General features: G+C 39.8%; 1 protein-coding gene across 3 annotated transcripts in view; it reads left to right on the top strand.

The window, feature by feature from the left end:
• CPVL (carboxypeptidase vitellogenic like) overlaps positions 1-27,103 on the top strand; it is a 127,431-nt gene that overhangs the window by 71,664 nt on the left and 28,664 nt on the right. For all 3 annotated transcript variants that reach the window (XM_032401870.1, XM_032401871.1, XM_032401873.1), the window contains one exon: positions 23,699-23,881. In XM_032401870.1, the coding sequence (XP_032257761.1) occupies positions 23,699-23,881 (183 nt within the window). The remainder of the gene's footprint in view (positions 1-23,698; positions 23,882-27,103) is intronic.

Here is a 27,103-nt window from a genome sequence, read left to right on the forward strand (position 1 = left end):
CTTGTTTGTAATTCAACTTCTGCCGTTTTGTCTTTACTTTTAGGATATTTTGCAAATACAAATAACAACCCTCAGACTGTTTGATTTCTTTGAATTAAGTTTTATTTTTGCCTCCTAATTAAATAACTATCCCTTGGTAGTTTCTTAAAATGAAATTCTCTTTGGCACATGCCACGTCTCATTATTTCTTGAGAAAGGAAGTACAGCAGAGCCAAGATGACTGGCCTTGTGGAAGCCAATTTTGCCTTATTGCTTGCTTTATAATATTAATCCCAATGAAGTCAGGGATAAATGAAATCAACTGATTATTCCAAAAAGTGCATTTTACCTCATAATTGTATTCATTTCCGTTGCTCTATCACAATTTTTTCAGTATCTGCTTAAAGCCTAAAACAGTGCTAGGCTGTCAGCTTGAAACAATGAATGAGAAAAGGTCCATGTTTTGAGGAGTATAAATCCAAGCACTTTGTTTATCTGAGATGTTCTGCCTGATTTGCGGAGGTACCCAAAGAAAGTGAAAGCATGAAGCCCTGAAAATGCAGGCAGACAGGGATGGACCCTAGAATTCTCACCATGAGGGAAGGATACCAAGAGCAAGTGATGTAGGGAAAAGTCATCCTATGAATTTCTTCCCTGCTACTACTATTCTCACCTCCTCCCCTGATCTTCCTGAGCTGTTATCCTCTGTCCTAGGCCTGGTCTGTGGGGCACCTCCACAGGCTAAGTGTGTTCATGATAGAGGGGACCACCACCTGAGATGAGCCACCTCCTCTCTAGTTCCTGGCAGACGCAAGAGGAATGTTAGAGATGAACAAAAACCAGGGCAGCCAATAGTCAACACACCTTTGTATGAATTAGAAAAAAAGACAGCCTCCCCTCAGGATTCTTTAGTTCCATTGGTCAAAAAATTCTCCTAATATATTACTTTAATTCGAACCAGCCTCTTTACTACCATTTTCTGCCATGAGGAATACACACGTCTACAAGGTCTATGTTAGTACTTTCCCTTGGGGATTGTTCTGTGTACAGCCCTCAGTACTATGCGGGGAGTCTGTCGCCCAAGGTACCCTTACCAGATTGTGTTCTGAACTATGCCAGACCTCGAAGGCCCATGTTTTGGTGCTGTCTCTAGTACACAGTTTGAGTCCCTCGACATACAACCCTTATTGAAAAAACATCTACGGTCAGTGGCATGCAGTCTACAAACCCATTATAAATTTGCAGAATTTGATGAAATACTTTCTAAGAAAGAAAGAGTCTAGCTAGATGAGTTCAGAATTTCAACCGTCCTTGTGTTTGTTTCCGTTGGGGTCCTGAGTGCTTGCCTACTTGGAGCCTTCTCTGCACACCTTTTTTTTAAGAGATTTTATTTATTTCAGAGAGAGAGAGAGTTCATGAGCATGGGGGAGGGGTATAGGGAGAAGCAGACTCCCCGCTGAGCAGGGAGCCCAACACAGGACTCGATTCCAGGACCCTGAGATCATGACCTGAGTCAAAGGTAGACGCCTAACCAGCTGAGCCACCTAGGCGCCCCTCTGCACACCTTTTTATTTTTATTTTTATTTTTTTATTTTTTTAAATTTTTTTTTTTTTTAAGATTTTATTTATTTGCGAGAGAGAGAATGAGAGACAGAGAGCATGAGAGGGAGGAGGGTCAGAGGGAGAAGCAAACTCCCCGCTGAGCAGGGAGCCTGATGTGGGACTCGATCCTGGGACTCCAGGATCATGACCTGAGCCGAAGGCAGTTGCTTAACCAACTGAGCCACCCAGGCGCCCCTCTGCACACCTTTTTAAAGCACTTAGTTGGTTGTCCTCATCTCTGAGCTCTCAGACCATGGTGTCTCTACTGCTGTGGCCACACTTAGCATCCTGGAATGTCATTGCAGGCTGTCCATTCCAACACCAGCCTGGAGCAGATGTCAATTACAAATGAATGAATGAATGAAAAATCCATTCTATAAATTAGTGCTACATCAAAGATCTATCTAATAAATTTGTCCATGATTCATTAGATATTATCTACAAATTCATTAGGCCAAAAAGAGCCAAGCACTTGTGTTTTCAAGACATAAACAGTGGGCTATAATATAACATTAAAGAATACAAAGTGGGGTTTTTTTTGAGTGGAGAGCAGATAAGGAAGTTCTACATACATTTTTTGTGCCCTTGGGAGATATATTTTCCCACTGTCTAAATTTCACTAGAATATGATTCTTTTCTCAGCTAAGGGAGGTTAGGGAGGAACACACAGCTCACCTGATGATAAAAACTCTCCTGATGCTGACTAATTGCCATAGAGGATCCCCTTGATTGATGAAGACTATATTGATTAAAAATGATCCAGTATTTCGATATGTAAACATCTCTGTCCCTGTTTCCTATGTATCTTAAACCTACCAAAATGAATTCCAGTGAAATCAGAATATTCTTTAAACTTTAAACTCTTAATCAGTTGTCAGAAAAAAAGAGGATAGATTGGTGGTACAGATAAACCATGTTTCCATAAAGAAAGAGAACAAAGTATGCAGTCAGTCTGAGCGCAGACCAGAAGTGACTGCTGCTGAAACAGACTACATATTCATTGCTATAGCTGGTGTTGCCTACGGGGCGATGATTATCTTTGGCTTGTTGTCTGTTAATGGTGGTGAACCTCAAAGTATATGCAATAGAATCAGAACAACCTAGCTTGTCCTAAAACATTAGTACCCTCAAAATTATATTTATGCAAGTCTCAGTGCTAATTTGTCATAGAAAATAGCATACATGTTTCTATTCATAGGAACATGGACATCTTTTTCCAGTACTAGATTCATTTTAGGCAATGTGGAGTATCTCTGATGGGCTGAGGAAGACCTTCATCAGTTTCTGGGAACTAAGAGAATGCCTGTGGCACATCAGTTTCTGTGTGAGCTGCGTAGAAACATAATCCTTTTCTTGTAATGACTTACAGGGAATGCGTACTCAAAGTCATTCTCTTCCATTAACTTCAGATGTTTGGGCAGTAAATTGAAATATATTAGCAGTTTCCAAAATAAGTAGGAGAAGAAATAATCCGTTGGACTATTGGAATTCTCATGATTAAGTCAGATTACAATACTGTCAGGATTTTTAGAGTTAGCTGGGTCATAAAGCATGATGGTTATGAGCATGGGTTCTTAAATATTTTGAGTTTGAATTCTGGTTCACCATTCACTGGCTTTGTTCCTTTGGGGGAAGATACTTATAACCTCTCTGTTCTTCAGCTTTCTTATCTGTAAAATGGGAATAATAATAGTACTTACAGGTGAGTTCTTGTGAGATTTAAATGGATTACATATGTAAAAACACTTAGAATAATGACTAGTGGTTAGAAAGTGCTTGAAAATATAGGCTATTACCAATGATGTTCAACAAATTTTAGCAATGGTCCTTAAGCACATGATACATAAAAAAGTTATATAAGAAACCCTGAAAAACACAAAAATAAGAAAGACTTAACAGACTTTTGGTTTCCAGTTCAGCATGTAAGGAGCTTAGAATTTACCACTCGATCTGAAGAATAAGTAAAAAGTTAACCAAACTGAAAAGTCAACAACTCTTCTTAGATCTGTGAGAGAAGTGAGGGCAGAGGGCAAACTACTTCTCCACAAGTTGGAAAGAGGCGAATACAGAGAACCACAGCTTATCTGAGTAGAAACCTCCATAGTAACCAATGCCAAGGTAGAAAAACCTGAACTGTAAGTTTTTACAATAGGAAAATGAACAACCCATTAAAAAATGGTCCAAGACCTTAACACACCCAAGTCTCAAGACCTTAACCTCACTCAAGATATACAGATGGCATGTAAGCCTATGCAGAGATGTTCAACGGGACGTGTCATCAGGGAGTTGCAAATGTAAACAATGAGATGCCACTATGCACCTATGAGAATGGCCAAAATCCAGAACACTGACAACACCAAGTGCTAGGGAGGATGCAGAGCAACAGGAACTCTCATTCATTGCTGGTGGGAATGCACAATAGTATAGCCACTTTGGAAGACAGTTTGGCAGTTTGTTGTTTGCTTGTGGTTTTGTTTTGTTTTGTTTTATAAAACTAAACAACTTTTACCATATAATCCAGTAATCATACTCCTTGGTATTTACCCAAATGGATTGAAAAATCATGTCTACACAAAATCCTTCATGCAGGTGTTTACAGCATCTTTATTCATAATTGCCAAAACTTGGAAGCAAGAAGATGTCCTTTAGTAGGTGAGTGGATAAACTGGGTAGTATAGACAATAGACAATATTATTCAGCACTAAAAAGAATGAGCTGTCAAGCAATGAAAAGACATGGAGGAAACTTAAATGAAAGAAGTCCATATGAAAAAGCTACACACTGTAGGTTTCCCACCATATGAGATTCTGGAAAAGGGAAAGCTACGGAGACAGTCAAAGGTTCACTTGTTGCCAGGGGTTAGGGAGGAGGGTGAGGTGAATAGGTAGGGCATAGAAGATCTTTAGGGCGGTGAAACTATTCTGTATGATATTATAATGGTAGATCCATGTCATTATGCATTTGTCAAAATCCATTTACTATATACCCACCATGAGTGAACCCTGATGTAAACTAGGGACGTTGAGTGATAACAATGTATTAGCATAGGTTCCTGTATTGTAACAAATGTACCACTATGGTGGGGGAAGGTGATGGTGGGGGAGTTTGTGCATATGTGGGGATAGGAGAGAGAATGGAACGGTCTCACTTTCTGCTCAACTTTGCTGTGTGCCTAAGCTGCTCTAAAAAGTAAAGCTCATGAATTAAAAAACAAAAAAGACTTGATTGTCTGCCTAGTGAAAGAGATAGACACCAGTATAGTTGATAAAAGGTAGACTCAATTTCTACTTCCAGCACAATGATAGAGTAGACACTGAAAGACCCCTTCATTGAAACACAGCTAAATTCAGATGAAATCGCAACAAATATAGTTGCCATGCTTTTAGCAAAAGAAGATCTCAAAGTGAAAAAAAGAAGGCAGAAACAAAGGAAAACAAAGATAGGGAACTGAATTCTGTGGAACAGGAGCAGTAACACAGGGTGGCCCTAAAGATCAATGTCCTCAGCTCTGCAATTAGTGACTGGACCATGGGCCCAAGTAAGGTAAAGTTGCTGAGCTGAGAGCCTGGTTCCAAGCCTGGGACACATGGAGGGACTAAATGGTCCCATGTTGGTAGTGAACTCTGGCAACCAACAGAAGCAAATACACAACACCTGGAGGTATTTGGGGTTTCCAGATTTTTATGAGCTAAGTTCAACACAAAAGTAAGCTCATTATCAACAATCACCCACTCTGCAGGTAAATAGGCTCCCATTGCTGAGGATAAGCAAAAACAACTACAAAAGATGTGGATATCCAAGGCCCTGCAGGTATCGGAAATATAAGGGATAGAATATAAATAACTAGGTATGAAATACTTAAACACATAGAAAAGGAGTTTAAAAATAAGCAGTAAACAAAGAACCATCGAATATGGCTAGGCCAATCTGAAGGAGAAGCAGTAAGAACTGTTAAAAATGAAAAATACAGTTGTATTTAAAACCTAGTGCTTGGTATTCTTTAAAAAAAAAAAAAAAAAAAAAAAAAAAAAACCTAGTGCTTGGGATAAAGAACAGATTAGACATTGCTGCCAATAAAATTCACAGATTAGGAGAAATTAACCAAAATGAGACATAGTAAGACAAAGAAGATTTGGACAATATAATTAGCCAGCTTGATTTAATGAATATATATAAACCTCTAAACATAATAATTAGCATGTCTCAAGTATTTTAAAGAATTTGCGTCATACAGTCGATACTCTCTGACCATATACCATGCATTTAGAAATCAGTAATAACAATATACATACAAATACCCAAAAAATATAAATAAAAATGTAAATCCATATAACTTGTGTATCAAAAAAGTTATGTTCAAAAAAGGATGAAAACTACATATATAGTGAATGTTAAAAGATAAAAAAAATTTTTTTCATCTAAATAGATGCAAAAAAAGTGGATTTTTAATAAAATTATAACGCATTTATGATAAAATTTTTAGCAAACTAGGAATAGTGTCTGTATTAGTTTCTTACAGCTGCTATAATACCACTACCACAGACTTGATGGCATGAAATACAGAAATTTATTTTTTTACAATTCTGGAGGATAGAAATCTAATGTCACTTTCACTGGGCTGAAATCAAGGTGTCAGTAGGGCTCCACTCCCTCTGGAAGCTCTATGGGATAATCCATTCCTTGCCACTTCCAGCTTTTGGTGCCTGTTGGCATTCCTTGGCTTGTGGCTACATCATTCCAATCTCTGCCTCTGTGGTCACATGGACTTCTTTTGGTTTATGGTCAAATATTCTTCTGCCTCCCTCTTATAAGGTTACATGAGATTACATTTAGAGACCTCCTAGATAATCCAGGATAATCTCCCTATCTCAAGATGCTTAACTTAATCACATTTGCAAAGTCTGTCTTCCTCCTTCCTTTGTACCTTTGTTCATTTGTTCCTTCCTTCCTTCATTTTTTATTTGCTATACAAGGTGACATTCACAGGTTCCAGGGATTAGGACTGGATATCTTTGGGGAGGGGGTATTATTCAGCCTAACACACAGTATGAGACTTTCTTGACTTGATAAAAATCTACCAAAAGCCTACAGTAAGCATTATTCTGTTTCATCAAACAGAATACACATTGCTTTAAAATCAGAGTTCATTATGATATCAACAAATAAATTTAAAAAATGAATGGGGGAAATTCCAGTTACTAAATGTATAAAGAATAATGGAATCATGATTTGACAAATAGTACAGTCATAGTTGTTTCAGGCAAGAATCACCAGTGGATGCTAAATTTAGTGAGTGCAACTATGATGAGAAACGGTATCAACATAGTCCCAAAGTATTCCCCTTCAACATATTTATGATGAAAAGAAAATTAGTAACTTTACAGTAGAGAAACCTGGCATATAGGAACCTAAGTTAACCTGGCATATATGATCTAAGTTAACATTACCATTAATGGGACAAATCAACATTATATGCCTCTGATGTATTATACTAAGAAGACACAGTAACATTAACGTGATATTCTTTAGAAAAACATCTAACAGGAATTTGATATGAGGAAACATCAGACAAACTCAAATTGGGGAACATTTCACAAAATAATTGCTAGTACTTGTCAAAAGGTCATGAAAGACCAAGGAAGAAGGAGGAGGAGGAAGGAAGGTAGGAGGGAGGGAGGGAGGGAAGGAAGGAAAGAAGGAAGGAAGGAAGGAAGGAAGGGGAAACAAAGAAAGGGAGAGAAAGAAAAGAGGAGGAGGAGGAGGGGAGAGGAGGAGGAAAAAAGAAGAGAAAAAAGAAGAAAAGAAAAAACAAAAAACAAACCTGAGGGACTAAGGAGACTTGAAATTTGAATATATACAATATGTGACCTAGAACCAGAAAAAGATTATTAGGTGACAAATGGAAAATTTTGAATAAAATCTGTAGAATAGAAAATGGTTCATATCAATGTTATTTTTCTGGTTTTAATGATTTCTGGTTATGTTAGATGTTAATAATTTGAAGTCTACATAAAGGGTAGGAATTCTTCATACTATTTCCTTAACAGCTTTATTGAGGATACAGTTCACATACTGAAGAATTTACCCATTTATAATTCAAGTCTGTGGTTTTTAGGATATTCACAAGTGTTTGCAACCATTACCACTATTTAATTTCAGAACATTTTGTCCTCCCAAAAAATCCCTTATCCTTTAGCAGTAACTCCCACATTCTCCCCTTCTCCAGCCCCTGACAGGTAACTACTGTTTCTATGGATTTGCCTATTGGGGACATTGTATATAAATGGAAGCCTACAATATGTGGCCTCTTGTAACTGGCTTCTTTCACTGAGCACAGTGTTTTCAGGTTCATCCATGTAGCTACGTATCAGTACTCATTCCTTTTTATTTTCAAATAATATTTCATTGTATTGATATGCCCCATTTTATTCATCCATTCATAAGTTATTCCCACTTTCTGACTATTACGAATAACGCTGCCGTGAGCAGAACACATAGAGAATAAAACGTGAAAACAAGCAAAAATAAATAATATATTATTTTGAGATACATGCATAAGAAGTAAAACTTTTTTTCAAAAGTAGGGAAATTCTAAACCTAAACCTCAGGATAGTGGTTCTCTCTGTGGGGTAGACAGAGGGTTGGGACAGGGAAGTACTCTGGGTAGATTTACTGATCCTGGTAACACACTGGTTCTTAGGGTGGCTGGTGCATTTGTGAATGTCTGCTTATATTATGCTTCCTAACCTACAGATACAGTATAATATATTCTTTGACATATATATAGTATATATAATATATATAGTATACATGTATATATAGTATACATAATTTTGAAGGAGGCAGACTGTGCTTTGCAGAGATTTAACTGACCATGTTTTGAGCATGTGGACTGCTTAGTATGGCCATGCCTTTTAAACTCCCTCAGCATATGACAGAGATTTGCAAGGGATTATAAGGGAGACAAAGATACTTATCTACTCTCACAGAGAATTCCATCAATTTTACTCACGGGGAGACATTGATTACATAATCCAAAATAGTAGGTAATTAAAATAATCTTTTTCTACCTCACCTTATATGGCCATTAGTGGGCAATAAATTTACCTTACAAATCATATTCTATTCCAGCTCCCTGATATTTTGTGTTAAGGTGTGTTCAGTGTCAGGTGTCAAGCTGCCTAGGATTTAAATTTTCCCTCTCACTCCCTAATCTGTAAAATCCTATTTGTCTCATAGATAATAAGCATAATAATGGCAGCCATGTTACCTTCTTATTCACCACCCTATGCAGGGCACCTAGCACAGTGTCTGACACGTAGTAGGCACTCAATAAACTTTAATGATGAAAGACTTGTCACGGTGGGGGTGGGGGTGCGAGGGTGGCTCAGTTGGTTAAGCATCTGCCTTCGGCTCAGGTCATGATCCCAGGGTCCTGGGATCAAGCCCCGCATCGGACTCCCTGCTCAGCAGGGAGTCCGCTTCTCCCTCTCCCTCTGCCTCTCCCCCCGCTGATGTGCACTCTCTCTCTCTCTCTCTCTCTGTGTCAAATAAATAAATAAATAAAATCTTATTTAAAAAAAGAAGTAATTGTCATGGGAAAAATAAAATAATGTCAAAAGGCTTGATAGAGAATAGATGTTGCCTAATACATTTTACTTCCTTTAATTTGCCCTTCTCCTACCATTCTGAAACTGTACTTCCACTCTGGCTATAGTATACATTGCTCCTTTGGCTTTAGAAGCACCTGGGGAGCCTCAAAAAAAAAAAAAAAAACCCAAACCTAATCATCGCCCACTCCACCAAAGGTTCTGATTTACTTGCCTGGTATAGCGCCTACCACATAGTAGTGTGAATAAATGTGGAAGGAAAGGAGGGAGAAAAAGGACAGAATGACAGGAAAAAGACAGGAGGTTTGTTCATTTATACCATAGCTGTCTTTACAATAAACTCAGATTTGATTTTAGTAACTGCAGGTAATTCACCAGTCTGATTACCATTGATTACGTGTATTATGTTCCTTTCTCTTTAAGCAGCATTTTTTAAAAACAAAAACAAATACACTCTCATACATTGATTATAAGATGTATCTTGACTTTTAAAATAATAAAATGTGGTAGGGAGTGGAAAGGGTCTCTCTAAAATCTAGGAAATGCACCCCTTGCTCCATAAGAGCTATTGGCTTTGAATAGCCTGTTCCCTGTAATGCTCCATGCCCTGGTCCTTTAGTCCTTTCTGATAAAGAAGTTACACTGTTCTGGTGATGATTCTTGTTAAAAAAATTTTTTGAATATGTTTTTAACCTCCCTTTCTCTATCTGGTTACAGTTCTTGCCTTCCCAAAAATATATGAGCTATATAAGTGTACATGAGAGAGAGAGAGAATGTGAGTGTGTGTGTGTGTGTGTGTGTATTTCCTGTGTGAAACCATTATTTCAACCAATAGGAGCTATAGTTCTATATATACCTAGAGGCCATTTGGATCAAAAGCAAAGCCTTGTCCTTGGATTTGAAGTTGCTTCTGTTGCTAAGTTGTTTGGAAGGCCACTGCAAATTCAGGAGGTACCATCTCCAAATGCCAGATCCTACCTCCACGTGCTTATACTTTTAAAGGTTGAATTGTCCTAGGGTAGGGCTTAGTTTGTGGTGTTTAAAAGTTCATCTTGTCAGGAAATTGTAAATATAAAGTTACCTTTCCCTGTCATTTCTCATTCTGCAGCTCATTAAATTTCAGCTAATTGCATCTTCAAAATTCAGGATCTTAATGTTTCTCAGCTTTACCACCAGAGCAAAATCTTAACACCCAGGTCGTTAAGAGTTCTCTTTACTTATCCCAGGCTATCAGAAGATCTTCCTTTAGAAATGGGCAGTTCCTGATTAATGAATGTGACTTAGAAGTTTGAAAGGTAAATATTTCTAGTAAATCTAACTCATTTTAGTGGTCATTCTAATTGCTTGTGGCATTTTCCTTAATGACATCTCTGATGGTAAAATGGCAATCATGGCCAGGAAACGAGATTTGACAAATGACAATTTCTAGCATACAAGAAAACTCGGAATGCTTAAATAGGTCTGATTCTTCAACTTTTTAGGTGGACTCTAAGCTTCCATCAAAGCACGATGGGAAGAGTCTGGCTTTGTTGACTCTAAGCTGACGTGATCACTGGATGCTCCCTCCCTTACAAACCCTTTGAAGACAATGAAGGGATGTCAGGGCCATTCTATGAAAAACTTGTGGGAGGAGGAAGTAGCTCCCAGTGAAGCCTAACTAAAGAGAGGGAAGCTAATCCTGGGACATTTGTTTTATGTAATCATAGCCTATAGAAAAGCAACCGCCACTTTATAGGCAAATAAAAATAGCATACATCTGAAAACGAATTTCTATTGCAGACTTCCTTATGAATTCATTTTACCTGTTTCAGTTATAATCCAAGCACAAACAAGAGTGGCATTCATTTTTTTTTATGAACTGACTTCAACTGGGCTTCTTTAATTTTTAAGCATTTCGATGAAGAAAGGGGAAAGAGAATACCCATAAATTATGCAACAGACTTTGATTTCACCCAAATCTGCCATGCTTCTGACACCTTTTCTTGTTTGTCCTTTAAATTTGCCTTGGGATGAAAGGTTCGAATGAGAACCAACACGTATTTTTATTTTCTCTTACTTATTTCTTTAAGCTGTTTGAAAATATATTCTGTGTGAATTGGTTTGTTTTCAGTTGCTTTGCCTGGGGAGCACCGTCATCGTTTTGCGAGGGCTTTATTTTGTTGTCGTGTGGTGCTCAAAACATTAGAAGGTACGTTTGTGATTTATGGCAACAGGAAACGTAGAATTTAATCCAGAGTCACCCAAATATGGCAGGGTGAGGGCGGTATGAGGAGAAAGATAATAAATGGCCATACCATTTGCCAGGTAGACTCCATGGATCTCAAAATCAATATGCTGAGAAATGCATATTTAAATCCAGTTGCTATGAACGCCAACTGCTATGAATACAGGCAATTATATCAGTTGAGTTTACGTTGAAAAGATAAATAGGGAAAGAGTGGGGAGAGTTGTCCTTTCCAGATCCAGTGAGGAGTGTCTCTTGTGCAATAACCATCACCACACTGCAGTAGTTTCTCCATCTTTCGTCCTCACGCTGTAGTATGATAGGAGAAGGTGCCAAACACTGACACAAATGTTATGAAACACCGGACTGTGGGAAACCAGGGTATGCCCACCACCATCCTCTGGGGAGTGGGAGGAAAACAGTAAAGTCTTTAATTTTTTTAATTTAAAAAAAAAGAAAATTACAAAAAAAAAGGTCTACAAATTTTAATAGATGGATTGGCACTGGGCGCCTATTTGATCTCTATGTATAGAGATCAAATATAGAGTCACATGTTTAGCTAGGATGGAGCCAGAATGCCCAAACCCAGTGTTTTGGTTTTTCTAACCTTCGCCATCATCATTTGAGCCCATTGGCCACAGAATCTGACTCCAGGTTTAGTGCTTTTTCCACTAGAGTTTCCTCTTCTTCCATCTGAGTATGACTTAATTCAGTGGCAGTTGACCTGGTCTATCAGTCCAAAAGGGGAGGCCATGTTCGCACGCTTGCCGTTGCCTGAGGAAACCACAGTTACAGCCCCTGGGGCTCTTCCAGAGCCGTGGCGTCACTGGATTGGCCTGCCCTGCTCTGTGGAAGTTGCCCAGTCACACCCTTGCCATGGGTCAATCGGTGCCGTCAACCTGATTATTATGAGCAACTCCCACGTCTTGTCACTGGGTACCAGTCTACAGGGTTCCTGTGCTGAGTGACATGTGACTGGATGAAAACTGGAAACTTCAACCAGGCTTTTTGAAAGAAGAGCAGGGCAGGCACCCCTGACCTCTTGTGTCTTGACTCTCCTTTGTCTCCCTGGGCTCCGTTCACTCTGAATATTCATGTCTGTTTCTTCATCCTCTTCAGAGTCCTCATATTTATTACAGTGATTTGCACAATCCTTTTGAGCCTATTCTCTGGAAAAAATAGGCAAAAAGTGCTTTACTTACCAAACAAGGGGGAGTTACGTTTTTGGAAGAAAAAAAACAAACCAAAAAAAATCCCAAACTAATTGCAAGCTCCTGGAGTGGCTTTGATGGAATATCACTATTGAGAGTATGGGGAAGAGAGTCTTGCATGTAACTGATACCAGGTTTCTCTGTGTAGGTGAAAACATAAAGAGCACAGAGCATCAGTGAGACTATTTATTTATTTTTTTAATTTGGTAAGGACAAGGGAGCTGTATGACCAGGTACATGTCTTCTCTCATGAGGACATCAGCCTGGTTGGAAACTTTTCACTAACTTTGCTGCTCACCTGGGGACTGAAGAAAACAGGCGAATTAGACTTTTAGAAGTGGCTTTTCTGGTTCCTTGGATGAGTCCCTAATTACTCTTAGTCTTCTAATATAAAAGGCAAAGTAATCCTCATTTGCAGAGAACTAGAACTTTCTCAGGCTGGAAGGGAAGTTTGTCATGGGAGAAGAGAAAGCTGACGGGTTGACCTGTGTCGAAGGCCAGCCAGAATCCAGAGTGGACTGTACCTTGCTGAGTGCTCTACTCACGGGGTAGTGGAGGGCCTCCCTTCCCACTGTTTGTGTTCCTTTGGGACCTTCTGAGCACTTCCTTTTTTTTTTAAAGATTTTATTTATTTATTTGACAGAGACAGACACAGCGAGAGAGGGAACACAAGCAGGGGGAGTGGGAGAGGGAGAAGCAGGCTTCCCGCTGAGCAGGGAGCCCGATACGGGACTCGATCCCAGGACCCTGGGATCATGACCTGAGCCGAAGGCAGACGCTTAACCCACTGAGCCACCCAGGCGCCCCTTCTGAGCACTTCTAAATTGATGCCTGTTGAGGTTGTTGGGCATTTCTCCTATGGCAGACCACCCCGCTCTCTGTTGATCCTTGAGATAGCTTCAGCAGGGAGGTCATTTCCTTGCCCTTCCCGCGCAGAAGGGAGGGCAAGCCCCAGTAACACTGCACAGTGTCAGGGCCTCCACTTCCCTTTTTTCCCCTCTCAGAATCCTTGGTGGACCCACTCAGATCTATAGCAATGCTCTTTATTTTTGAACTTGAGTGACAGGGATGTCGAGGAGCGGGCAGCTGGAAGGATACTTGATGGCAAAGGGTTTTCTACAGCTCCTATCTATTGCCAGAATAACTGAGACTGTAGGGACAACTCCCACTCCTGCACATGGACTGTTTTCCAGTTTCCTGAGTCCGGCTCAGTGAACTGCAGATTGCTCCTTTCGGAGTGGCTGTCCTTGGAAGTTGTGTCTATCATTTGGCAACTGTTGACAAAGGGACAGATTTTCTTTGCAGGATCTACCAAACCCAAGGTATACATGGCTGATGTCCAAGAGAAATATAATACAAGCCACATATGTGGTTTTAAATTTTCCAGAAGGAACATTAAAAATATGTAAAGAAACAGGTGAAATTAATTTTAATAACATTTTCGTTAACCCAGTATACCCAAAATATTATATCTACATGCCATCAATATTAAGAAATTATTGAGATATTTTACATTCTTTTCTTTGTAGGAAGTCATCAAAATCCAGTGTGAATCTTAGACTGATAGCACATCTCAGTTTGGACTAGCCATGTTCCAAGTGCTCACTAGGCCCATGTGGCTGGTGGCTACTATATTGATTAGTGCAGGTCAATACCTGTAGACTTAATTATTATAAATTACAGTATTTTTTATTTCTTCCATGGGGCTGTTTCTTGTTGGTTGGGTTGAGTGCAAATGTATACTCACTAATGAAGTTCATTTAATAATGTGGGAAAGGAAAGAATTGGCTCCCTGGCCTCCCTTTCAGTAGAGTAATAACATTGGCAAGCATGAGACAGTCTTTGGAGATGACCCTTGGTGTGACCTTAAAGCTGGCATTCTGAGAACCAGGGAGGACAGTTCCTCTCTGGAGAGACTCGTCTGGGAAATGGACAGGCCTGCTCCTGGGGCAATTTCAGTTCCTTAAATCCAGTTATTGTGAGGAGGGTCAGAGGAGACTCTTAAGAGGTTAGGGAATCAGAAAAGGGCTCTGAGGGCAGGCCCTGAAACAAGAAGCCAAGCAAAAACTCCCCTCGAGTGGGCCCCTATGACTTTTCTATTCCAACTGGAGGAAATATATTATTCTGGGTCATTATTAGAAGTAATTTTAAGTGTGCTATTCTAGTTAAATTTCTAGTAGTTAAATTTTCTTTCAAAGAGCCTTGGGTTGCAGTGATGGCTTACTGGATCCTTTTCAAGTTGGCTTTGCTTCTTGTTCCCCTCTAAAAGCAACTGAATTATTTAGAGTTAAGTTGCAAGTAAGCAGGAATAATTTTCTTTGGCCAAAAGACATTATTTGTATAATCGCTGGATGCTCACTCCAACTTGTTTCTCCACTTTCGTTTTTCTTTACTCGTCTTGGCATAACCAGCTGGTGGGGGAATGGCAGGCACATGGGGGTGTTTATTCTAAGTTCATTTTCCCTCTTTCTTTGTCTTCCCTTCTCCTTAAACTTGAAAGCAGAATATGTCCCTTTTGAAGAACAGCTTGGTTGCAGAAGTGACTACTGTTTCATTCAGTGGTTGTGTTATTTTCCCACCAGCCTTCTCTAGGCAGGCCCTGAGGACTCCGGCTTCCTGCATTACAGCCCTGTCTCCCTGCAGAATCACCAGGAAGAAGTAGGGCCAAAAGTGCAAGCAATGGGCAACTGGGACTGAGGCATTGTCCGTGAAAGGATAATAGCTCTGCCTGCAGTCGCCAACATTCTGGAACATTATCCTCCACAGCTGAAATTCAGTTTCTCTTTTGCAGTCGAGCTTTTGGGAAACCCTCGGGAATTGCCCTAGGTTGAAGTGGATATTAGTGAAGTTAATTCTCTTCTGTTCAGGAGAAAGGCACCGGTGGGTCATGCTAATTGCCTCAGGCAGAAAGAACTCCCGGCTACATTGGGGTTTGTAATAGAAGAATGATAAGTAAGGCAGCCAGAAGAGGAAGTGTGGAGGGCTGCTTTGTGGGAGTTTCATTGATTTAGCATCTGTAGGGAAAGCTTCTTTTTTAAAAGAAAAAAATTTTTTTTGATTAGTGCACAGGAGAACATTCAAAACTAAGACAGATAACGGCCAACTGGGACCACTGTGCAGCCTGGAATAGTGTAGGCTGCTGTTCAATCATTTCCCCAAACAGGAAACCACAAAATGTTAGAGATTAAGGTCACTAGATCATTGGGAAAAGAGCATAACTTTGTCTGCAAAGTATTATGATGGATTGTAAATGGGCCAAATATAAGCATAAATCTCTCATCTAAAAAATGCAACAACAAAAATCCAGCCTCCTCGCAAAAGCACAGTTTGCTTTCCTGTCGTACTGAGAAACCAGAGCCCCCTTTGGCGGCATTTCAGTAATTTTCCTAATAAGTAGAGGAGTAGTGGGGGAAGCAGAGAGAAAAGCTTTGTGTTCTGTGGGTAACACGTGTGTTTCAGTTTGGGTTTTTAAAAAAAAAAAAAAGCTAAGGTTTAGATCAGTAAGTGGCCCTCACATGATTTATTTTCAGTCTTATGCTTTTCTACTGGTGACAGCGAAAATATATTGAAATCAGACTCATATACCTTTCTGCCCTAAATCCTTTCTTTCAAGTATTCAGTTGTACAGCCACCATGAAAAGCACAGATGTCTTTTTTCCCCTTTGAGTATCATGTGCGACCCCCTAAATTACTTGAGGTCAGAATCTGACTTTGGGGAGGGGCGGGGTATTTTCAGGTGAGTCTGCAGGTAAACTGGTCTGTGGCTGTTTTGGGTAATGGTTGGTTGCTTTATATCTGCCTGGAAAATATTTACCCTTCAGAGGTGTGCATTGTGTAAAATAAGGTTAATTATCATCTGATTCTGTTCATCAGGTCTTTACTAGGGAGAGGTTTTCTTGCTGAGAGAGTTAAATCCATGAAGAAAAACTGATGTATATATATCTAGAACCTGAAAAGTTTCTGGTTTAAAATGTTAAAATGACTAGATTTTAGAAAGATTTAAGTGGAACTGACTTTTTCGTTGACCCCTCTTTTAGGAGAACTTAGAGACGAAAGAGTAAATGTTCCTCTCCTCTTCTAATTATTAGAAGAATTTTGGAAAGTTAAAAAAAAAGTCTGGAGTGTTAGGAGGATAGGAGTCACACCTTTTCATATCTGTTCCCTGGGTGTCTAGTCCTCAGGCTCTCCATGAATATTTACTATTGAATAAGTAGAGATTTCCCAGGAGCAGATTAAACAAGCCAACAAACAAAACACACTCCATATATAAGTGAGCATGTACTCTTTCCTCCAACTCAGACAAAAGGCCACTTCCCTTCCATTTTTCAATGGAAGTGAAATTCAGCTGCCTGTGGATCCAGGAAGGAAAGGAAATAAATGAATAGAGTTGGATTGAGACCTGTTGATCTTTCTTTTTTACCGATGACAAAGACAGATACAGAGAAATATTTTCCTCTTCTAAGACAAACAATAGCATAAGCACTGAGTCGATGACAGGTGCCCTTGCACCTCTGTCAGGGGGGACACCGAGGAAGGGGTGGGGCTGGCCTGAGGGGGACAGCCACTGCCTGGGGTTAGCTCACTGTGGGTGAGTGGAAATCCAGGCAAGGCTTGGTCAGATCTCCCAGTAGTTCAGTGCCAGCATCTAATTGGAAAAGCAGCAGCAACACCATATAGACCACGTGAGCGTCTATCTGCAAGCTGAACTCAGGCCTTGAGCAGCCAATTTAAAACCTCTGCATTCCACTACAGGAATGGACTTTTCAGATTTTTCTTGATCAGAAGTAACCACGATATTGATAAAATCCTGCTCTTCAGGTTACAGGATACTTTTGCATCTCACCTCCCATCCGGCCCTCCCTACAATCCCAGAATATAAATAGTCCACTTCACGGAGGACAAAATTAAGTAAGGCTCAGAGCGAGTCAATGACATACCCAAGGTCACTCAGTAAGCCCCGGCCTCGGGACGCTGAGCTGGGGCTGGGGGGCTGGAGCTCAGGCCTTCCGTCTGCACGCATCAGACTATTTTTATGAGCCTCTGCTGTTTGTTTTGTCAAACCAATGAGCTAGTGCAGTTGTACTGGATAACTCTTACTATGACCTAAATCACAATTGTAATTCACAGGTAACATCTTGCTTGGAAATTGTGGAGCTATTTGAATAGCTATGTTGAGCTCTTCAGATGTGTTGATAATAATAATAGCTAGTAGCATTCACTGAGCATTTACTGTGTGCCCAGAATGCAGAGAGCTTTACGTGATTATGTTATGTCATCCCCCCCGGGATCCTCTGTCATAGACGCTTCTCTTCCACCCATTTTACAGATGAGGAAATGGAGCTCTAGACAGATTGAGTAACTTAAGATCATCTTGCTAGTAAGTGGCAGAGTTAGGATTCAAATGTGGCCACAGACTGTGCTCTCAGCTATAAACATTCATCCTTCATTCCATGCTTCTTGCCTGTGGAATTGCAAGTATGGCATAAAGCACCTGTTCGATGTGTTCCTTTGGGGGGCAGTGATTTAGACAGTGAGGCCGTGCAGAAGAGGGGTTAGAAGCACACACTTGGGACTCAAGCAGATCGGAGCTTGACTCTCTACCACCAGTTGCCTCATTTCCCTCTACCTTTGTCTCCTTGCCCCTAAAATGGGATAAATAACACCAGCCTTTTGGGGGTGTTGTGAAATCATGGATGTACAATGCTTAGTACAGTTCTTCCAGCAGAGGAAGAATGAGAGCATTCTGCTGTGATTCAGAAAATGTCCTTTTAAAAGCGATACTCTTTACCATACTTTTCTGTCAGTTAAGTATGGGGAAATTCCTTGCAATCTTGAATCCCAGGCTTCAAAACTAAAAGTTCCATTACAAGAGTGATTTATAAACTTATGGCTCTGACTACCAAGAAAAGATTGCTGAGATACCGTGCCCAACGTGTGTAAAATTAGTAGTGAAAGGCATGTTATTTCAGGTGTTTGAATAGATGGAGTTCAGGTTTATCCTGGCTGGATTTCCCCCTACTGTAGGCCTTTTCTGGAAGAGTGAGATTGGCAACTGAGTATTTGACACGAAAGTACCATCTGCATATTCTGAAGTCTTATTTTAGAAGAAGGGCTTTATTGAGTCTTCCAAGTCATTTTCCAGTCATCAACCTACTTGAGAAGGAGGAGGACCTAACACGCACCAAACTCCTAATTTGCGTCAGGCACCATGCTAGCAACTCTGTGCACAGTATCTCATTTACTCTCACTACAATGAGATGTAGGTCTTCCCATCTTCATGTCCAGAAAAGGGAACGCAGCCCGTGGAGGCTAAGCCACATGTCCAGGGGTTCCCAGTTACTGCATGCTGGGTCCTGGGTGACAACGGGTCCATTCACTGGTATAGGAGTTTGGATTTCATGCTTTCAGCAACAGAAACAACTGGGCTCACTCAAAGCATAAAAGGAATTGATCAGAAGATGTGATAGGTCACAGAATTCACGGAAAAATTGAAGACCCGGAGTGAGCAAAGATTGAGACCAAGGAAAATTCTGGGGATCCAGGTAGGAAAGCTAATGGGCAGACTCATCAGGGAACGCTATGTCCCTCTGCCCACAGTTCAGATTTTATGAAAAGAGCATTTGAGTACCCTAGCTTAGGATAGATGCTCATCCCGTGCACGGAGGAGGCAGGATATTGCGATTGACAGCCTCCACTAAGGCTGGATCCATTGAGGGTGTGGGAGTCCTGTTATCAGGGGAAGGGAGAGTGGACCTAGGCAGGCCAAAGCAATCGATGATCAACATATAGCATTATAGAAAACTTTTAGAAAGTGCAATTGATTCTACCCAGTAAGTGTCAATACCATTCATGGGAGGCCAGGCCCTGTGCAAGGCTGCAGGCAGAACAAGCGCTAGGAGAGCCCCGTCCTCAGGGAGCCAATGCTGTATGTACCACAGCTGCTTCATCAGGGGCACTCCCTACCACAGAAGTGAGGCAACTGTCACCAGCTGAATAACAGTCTTGTACACATCCTTGTCCAGAGAGCCACAGTGAGAAATGACTGAGAGATGTCACCAGAGTTGAACGAACAGACCGAGGTTGTTTCTGAACCAGAGATGTGAACTGTGTCTCCTACTCAACCAACCCTCCATTCCCAGAGGCTTTTGGTAGCACTAAACATTTGGCTGTGGGGCGTCAGGAAATGTCTGTGAGGTGATTTCAAAGCTGGTTTGAAGGAATTTAGCTCTTTTTCTTAAGGAGTTCTAGGTAGGAGTTTGGAAGTCTAGGATCTCGGAAACATTCTGGCACCTCACTGAGTCCCAATTTCCTTAACAGTTAAGTAGAGGCAGACGTTGTAATTCCTCTCGTCCTGACCTCGTGAAGCAGTACGAGAATAAAGCCATACGTACAAGAAAGCACTTGGGAAGGTAAATAACAAAAATGCTTTTCTCACCTCTGCCTTTTGACCGAACAAACAAACAATGCTTGTAATCCAGTCACCTCCTACCATTTCTAATAAATGCTTGAATTCTGGAATGGGCTTTTAAGATCATCTACAAACAAACTAGTTAGGCTATTTACCTAGTTGTCATGAAAATTGAGAGCTGGTAATATTTGAGTTAATACAAATTATTCCTCAGTAAAGACCCACCTTTTGCCAACCAAGGTTCCCAACCTCTTAGTGTTATTATTTTACTATTTTCTCATTATAAAAATATCCTAATTACATTTACCACCCCCAAAAAAACCCCTAGAAAACAGTCAAGTCAAAACAAATCATCCATATTTTAGCTACCTTAACTGTTAGTATTTTGATGTATTCTTTTCCCAAGTTTGAAGCATCTTTTTGAAAATGTTATAGAGTACAAACAGTGGAATCATGGTCTTCATTGATTTTTTAATGTTATTTTTCCATGTCTTCACAAAACCATCAATTTCACCAAGCTAACTGGTCAGACCTCCAAGTAGTAAAAGAAAAAAAAAAAAATCTCTAAAGGGAGTGCCTTTGCTGTTTAATTGAGGCTTCACAGCTGTCCAGGAAGGAAAGTGAGGAAACTGGGGGTTTCGGGGGGCTGCCTGGTGTTGTCACTGCAAACCACCTCCATCCAACCAGTCTTTCCCTTCTGCCTTGTTTTGTTACAGTCCTTACTGAGAAGACAAGGGTAGCTGAAAGCTGCATTCATTTCTGTCTCCTCCTCTCTGTCTTTAGATCTTGTTGCCTAAAATACCAGCAAGCCTCAGGGAGAGGTTTGCCCCAGACTGTCCCAGGGTTAGCCTGAAAGCCCTGCCTCCTGGGAAACTCCTCAGGCCAGGCTGACTGGGGCAGCTGGTCACCCCACCAGGAGGAAGTGGAGGAAATATATGCAGATCCTTCATAACTGGACAGCTCGTCAGGGCTTAGGCTTTGTACTGGAACCTCTCTGACTACCAGGACGTGGGTTCGGGACCACCCACCCCTAAGCTCCACCCTCCTGACTCCTCGGCTCACTGTCACTGGATCCTGGGATCTCTCTTCCCACTCACCCAGCCCTAAAGGCAACAGCGATATTCCTGTCAGGGCTGATGAGAGTAAATGTGACATTTAGATAAAAATAAAAGCTCTGGAATTCTTATATTTAATGCTGGCAACCTTAAATGCCAGCTTTGAAATCACCTCGCTTGATCATTAATCTGATTTCTTTTCTTTCTTTCTTTTTTTTTTTTGCACCTGACTTATGTGCCCTTTAGAAGTTAAAAATGTGTTCCTTGCTTTAAGAAGATTTCCATTTGTAGCCAGAAGTAGGCCTTCTACACATCACATGCACAAAATTATGCAGTTCAGCCCTTCACTGCCTCGTTCCAGAGAGTTAGTGCTCTTGTTTGTGATGAGTCTTGAATAACAAGGGGCACAGCTCAGGGATGGACTTCATTTCAATTCAGTCCAACGAACATGTACTCTACTACTGTACAAATAAGCCCGTTTTTGCCATACCCTGTGGATTTGCATCCCTGAAAGATAAAAGATTCAAATCAATTTCAAAATATACTGATGATAGTAAGGTAGCTACAAGAGACACTCAGAAAGATGTGAGCTTCATTTAGTGGCCACGGAGTGGAAAACAACCAGATGTACTTGCGTATTTGCTAGTTAATCAGCATCTTTTCATGGAATTCTATAAGAGGAATTACTTTATAGATGATTATCTTTGTTAATCAGGCCTTCCTCAATTGGTGGACGATTTAAGCCTTGTTCGCTGGTACAGATCATGGGTAATTGTTTCCATACTGTTGGCAAAACAGCTGTAGGAGTTTTGCATGGGCCATAAGTACCCAAGGTCTTTGAGGCAATTTCTTTGTATAAACAATGCAAATTTTTATTGCTAGAGTTGAATTGAGTTTTTTAAAGAGGCTTTAAATCGATCAGGAGTTTTCCCTTTGGGTTTCTGCTTAGGAGAGCGGAGGTGGTGATGGTGATGGGGTAACATAAAAGATCCCAGGCTCCGGCCGCAGAGGCCCAGGGCTCTTTCATCTTAGGCTGAATCCTGGCCCACTGCTGCTTGAGGATTTGGAGTGTGTAAAAGTCCTGGGCTGTTTAATTATGTGCAAGCCTTTTAAGAAGCCTACACCAGGAAGGCAGAGATGGAAACATATGTAGTGAAACATTTTATATCCAATTTGAGGATTCAACCAAAGGTCTTCACTTGAGCGAAACCAGAACTTCCAAGTAGATCAAAGGTAGCATGGAGTTGAGGAAAACCTCTTTGTTGGGGGTTGAGTGACGATGCCTTACGAGAATTAATATCGTGTTAGTTGCATAAAAATAACCTAAGAAGAGTGGAAAACAAAGGAGAATATTATTCAGATTTGTACCACCTAAGTTAACCAACTGTTTTCGTGTTTTTTAAAGTTGTATTCCATATATGTAAATATGTATGCCTACTTTCTACATTCATGATTGTGATATATATTTGACTTTCAGCTTTCATACTTAACAGTATGTGAGAAGTATTTTCCACATTGCTACGTGGTTCAGTGGAACATTTTAAATGGTTTTGCACTATCCCATAGAATTTCTGTACCATAGTTTATTTAACCCCTTCACTAATTATGGAACTTTTAGACTGTGTTTCAGTTTTTTCATTATAACACCCAATGAATATGATTTTATATATATATATATATATTTGGGGGGCTTATTTTCATAGAATTCATTCCACAAACTGGGGTTATTGGGACAGAGAGTCTCAGCATTTTCAAATCTTTTTGTTAAAAATGGATCATTGCTTTCCTGAAGAGTAGCGCCATTTTACACTTCATCAGCACTGGGTATTATCTGAATTCTTTCCCAAGCCAGTTGAATATTGTTTTATTGTTTTTGGAGAAAAGACAGGAGTTGCTTCGGAGTTGTTTCTCCTCTAATATCCACCGCCTTAGCAAAAAAAATAAAAATTGTACTCTAGGAAGAAGAGACATTCCTCATTGTTGACAAGTGGCTATCACATCTAAGAAAAGGAATCCTTGTAAGTGGCACGGCAAACAGAGTTGCCTCCAACAAGAAACAAATCTGAGGTACCTGCTTCTATCCATCTGCCTCATAAAATTATAGATGCCACTGTAAAAATCAGTGTTGGAGGGGAGAGCAGTATGGATTAGCAGCTCCTGAGAGAATGCTCAGCTCACCAGCCTGAAAGCTGAGTTAATGAAATGCAGTCTTCACACAAATCCAATGGTGTAGTGTTCCTCGTTCCAGTAAAATGTAACCACAGTCCTCTTCTTGAACATAGCTGTACATCGAAGAGTTATCACTGGATAGTACAACACAAATGCTTTTGTAACTGAGAGAAGCCTTTATGCAGATTCCTATGAAGGTTCGAACTTCTGGAAGAATTGCAATGGCTGAGCCAAGGCTTGTGTTGATTTCAGGTTGTTGGTGTGTGTGGCCACCTGGAAGAAAATGACCCCACTTACCTGCTGGGCTGGCCTCTCTTGAGCACAGTATCAGAAAACTTCCCATTACCTTTTCTCTCGTGCACACACTATCTATACCTAGATAGATTACCCGACTTTACCTGCTAAATCCCGCATTTGCCCACAGCTCAGTTTTGTTTCAGGTTCTGATCTACAATGGCCAACTGGACATCATTGTGGCAGCTTCCCTGACCGAGCGCTCTCTGATGGCCATGAAGTGGAAGGGGTCCCAGAAATACAAGCAGGCAGAAAGAAAAGTTTGGAAGATCTTTAAATCCGATAACGAAGTGGCTGGTTATGTGCGGCAGGTGGATGACTTCTATCAGGTATGGAGACACTTCGGGACCTGTAGGTTGTGGGGAAGGGGATGGTGGGATCGAAACGAAAGGCTGAACACCAGTAAGGCATGACTGGCCTACGCCGGGTCAAAGTGTGTCTTCTGCGGCCCTACTTTCCACAGAGCAGAGTGTCTGAGTTCATTAAAGTACATAGTGCTTCATGTGAAACAAGTTGAAAGTTTAGATATTGTTCAGGAGACAAGGTGACAATCAAAAAGGTAATACTCAGCCCAAAAAGGCAAATCATTAATGAGAAGGTTAGTCTATTTGGGGACAAAGGGGAGCTTGAACAAATGACATGAGTTAGATTCAGTATAATCTCTCCTGGCAAATCTGTGCTCACATTTGGGGCTCACACATGAAGCCCCAGGACAAAATCTGTCCATCTGATGCCTCTAGTGTGACCTCCACTTCAGGGGTCAGACGTTGCTCCTGGCCAAGCCTGTCCACTGTGCCTCCAGTCTGCAGGTCTCAGCTCCTCAAGGATCGGCAGGGCTTTGTTGGTGATTACGTGATGATTACACTGTTTACCTCCAGAAAGTTCTTGGAGAAATTGAGAATGCTTTTGCTTAGTTAGTCAAGAGGAGAAATTTAAGTCTTCTGGACCTGAATTTTTTTTTCCTGCAATTTTTTTATTGGAGGCAACATTGGGACCTTAATTCTGTAGTTTTGAGTATTTGGAATTACAGCTTTCCAATGCTCGAGCTTTTCATTAGGCAAATCCATGCTCCAAATAAAAATTAATCTCAGAGGCATACTACCTTGAAAGTACTTTGCTTTGGAAAAGTAAAGGAGAGTTCACAACAAATTTCATAAGGGTCACTGAGTTGTGATCTGCATTACTCACTTATGTTAGAAGAAATGATAGCTCAAGCAGAAATTATGGGTAGTCTAATGTATGAAGGTACCCTTCCTTCCCCCCCACCCCCACCCATCATTCTAACCATTTAATAACATATACGAAATTTAAATATTGTGCAACATTAATAACCTTGAACAAAGGAAACAGTTGAGAGACATAGTTCTGGGCTCAAGGAAAAGGAAACTCTATGTTGGAAAACTTAAAACATTATAGTTTCTAAATTGAGATAAATTATACCAAAGAATTAAAAACCAGTGCCACAGCAAAGTAAATGAGTCAGAGCAGAAGCAGTTCTGGCAGGACACATGTGAGGTCTGAAAATGAGGCTGGGGAAGGACGGAGAGAGGGGTGTCTGTTGACCTGCAGAGAGATCTGGAGAGGAGACGGTGAGCGCGGTGTCTGCCCTGGGTCTTCTGTAAACTGGAGCATGGGCAGTCTTGGGTTGGGTATTGACTTGAGAAATCACAATAATTGGTTAACTCTGAGATTGATTCCAAAAGATTGGAATCCCTGGACAAGTGGAGGCTCTCCATTTGCAGAAGATATTCTGGACTTCATTTTTGGTATTTATTTTCTGTTTTTAAATAACACAAGTTATATATATATAGCAATTTAAATATGTTTTTTTTAAGAGAAAAGAAAAAGTCAACATTTCGACATCCGAAATTGTCGGATTAATTAATTTTAATTAATTCCTATGTACACAATGTTACATAAATTTTACATGACTTTAACAGTTATATAAGATTGATTCTGCTTCGTTCCTTTCTAAAAATAAACTTATTTGTTGAGTTATAACATAATATAGAAAAATTCACAAATCACAAATGTACAAGTAAATGAATTTTCACAGAGCAAAGATACCCATGTAACCATCACCTAAATAAAGAAATAGAATAGAACTAATGTCCCCACCGTAGTCACTATTCCCCCTTCTTCCCAAGGTAACCACTATCCTGAGTTCTAATATCCAAGGTTACCTTTGCTAGTTTTGAATTTTTATAAATGGACACATTTTGTATGTACTCTTCGGGACATTTTTGCTTGACTTTATGTTCATGAGATTTATTTACTCTCTTGAATGTAGCAGTTGTTACTTCATTTTCATCACTGTACAGTATTCTAATATATATATGATATTATATGTAATATGTGCTACAATATAATATGAATATTATATATATAATTAATATGATTTTCCTATTCTCCTTTTACATACATTTTTACTTTATTTATTTTGTCATTAAGTGCATACAGCCATAGAATTGTTATACTTCCCTGGTAAATTAAATCAACATTATTCTTATAAAGTGTCCTTTTTTAAGTCTAGTAATGCTTCTTGCCCTAAAGTCTATTTTGTTGATAGTAGTATAACAATGCCAACTTCCTTTTGATTAATGTTTACATGGGACATCTTTTTCAGCTCTTTGTTTTCAATCTTTATCCTTATATTTAAGATGTATCTCTTTTAAGTAGCATATAATTGGGTTTTATATTTCTTTAATAGAGCCTGACAATATTTTTTTAAATGGAATAGTCCATTTACATTTAGTGTAATTACTGATATATTATGTTTAAATCTACTGCTTTACTGTTTGTTTCCTACTCATCTTACTTATTTGTATTTCTCTTTTCTTTATTGCATCCTTTTATATTACTCAAATGTTTTATATCATTTTTGGGTTTTTTCCCCTCTAGAAGCTTGTTATGCTATACATCATTTAATCTTGTTTAATGATTATACTTAAGGGTAAAATATAAATTCTGGACTTACTTAATCCTAATATAAATTAGAATTTTACCACTTTCCAAATAAATGCAAGAACCTTAGATCTTCCTTACCAACTCTCCTGGTTTTGTGTTATCATTAAAAACAAAACAAAAAATTCTGCACACAGTTCGAACACCACAAAACGTTACCTGCATCATGTTACACAGACATGACTTACCCATGTCACTGTGACTTACCCACAAATTGACCCATTCATACCCCTTCAGCCGCTTTCCCATTTCCATGCTTCCGACTGGAATTTTTTTTTTTTTTTTTTTGCTTAAAAAAAATCCATTATTTATTTTAGTAAAGTTGTGTTGGCAACAGTTTGTTTTTGTTTGTCTGAAAATATCTTTGTGTTGCCTTTAGTTGAGAAGTACATTTTTCATGGAACTGAAGTTTAGCTAGGCAGTTACTGTCTTTCAGCACATAAAAGATACTATTCTGTTGTCCCCTGACTTGCATCACTTCTGATCAGAGGCCAGCTGTCCGTTTTACTGCTGTTGCTTTGGAGGTGATTTCTTCCCCCACCTGACTACTTTTTTTTTTTTTAAGATTTTATTTATTTATTTGACAG

Source organism: Phoca vitulina, unplaced genomic scaffold (genome assembly GCF_004348235.1).
Source record: "Phoca vitulina isolate PV1807 unplaced genomic scaffold, GSC_HSeal_1.0 scaffold4, whole genome shotgun sequence".
In the NCBI taxonomy this organism is placed as follows: domain Eukaryota; kingdom Metazoa; phylum Chordata; class Mammalia; order Carnivora; family Phocidae; genus Phoca; species Phoca vitulina.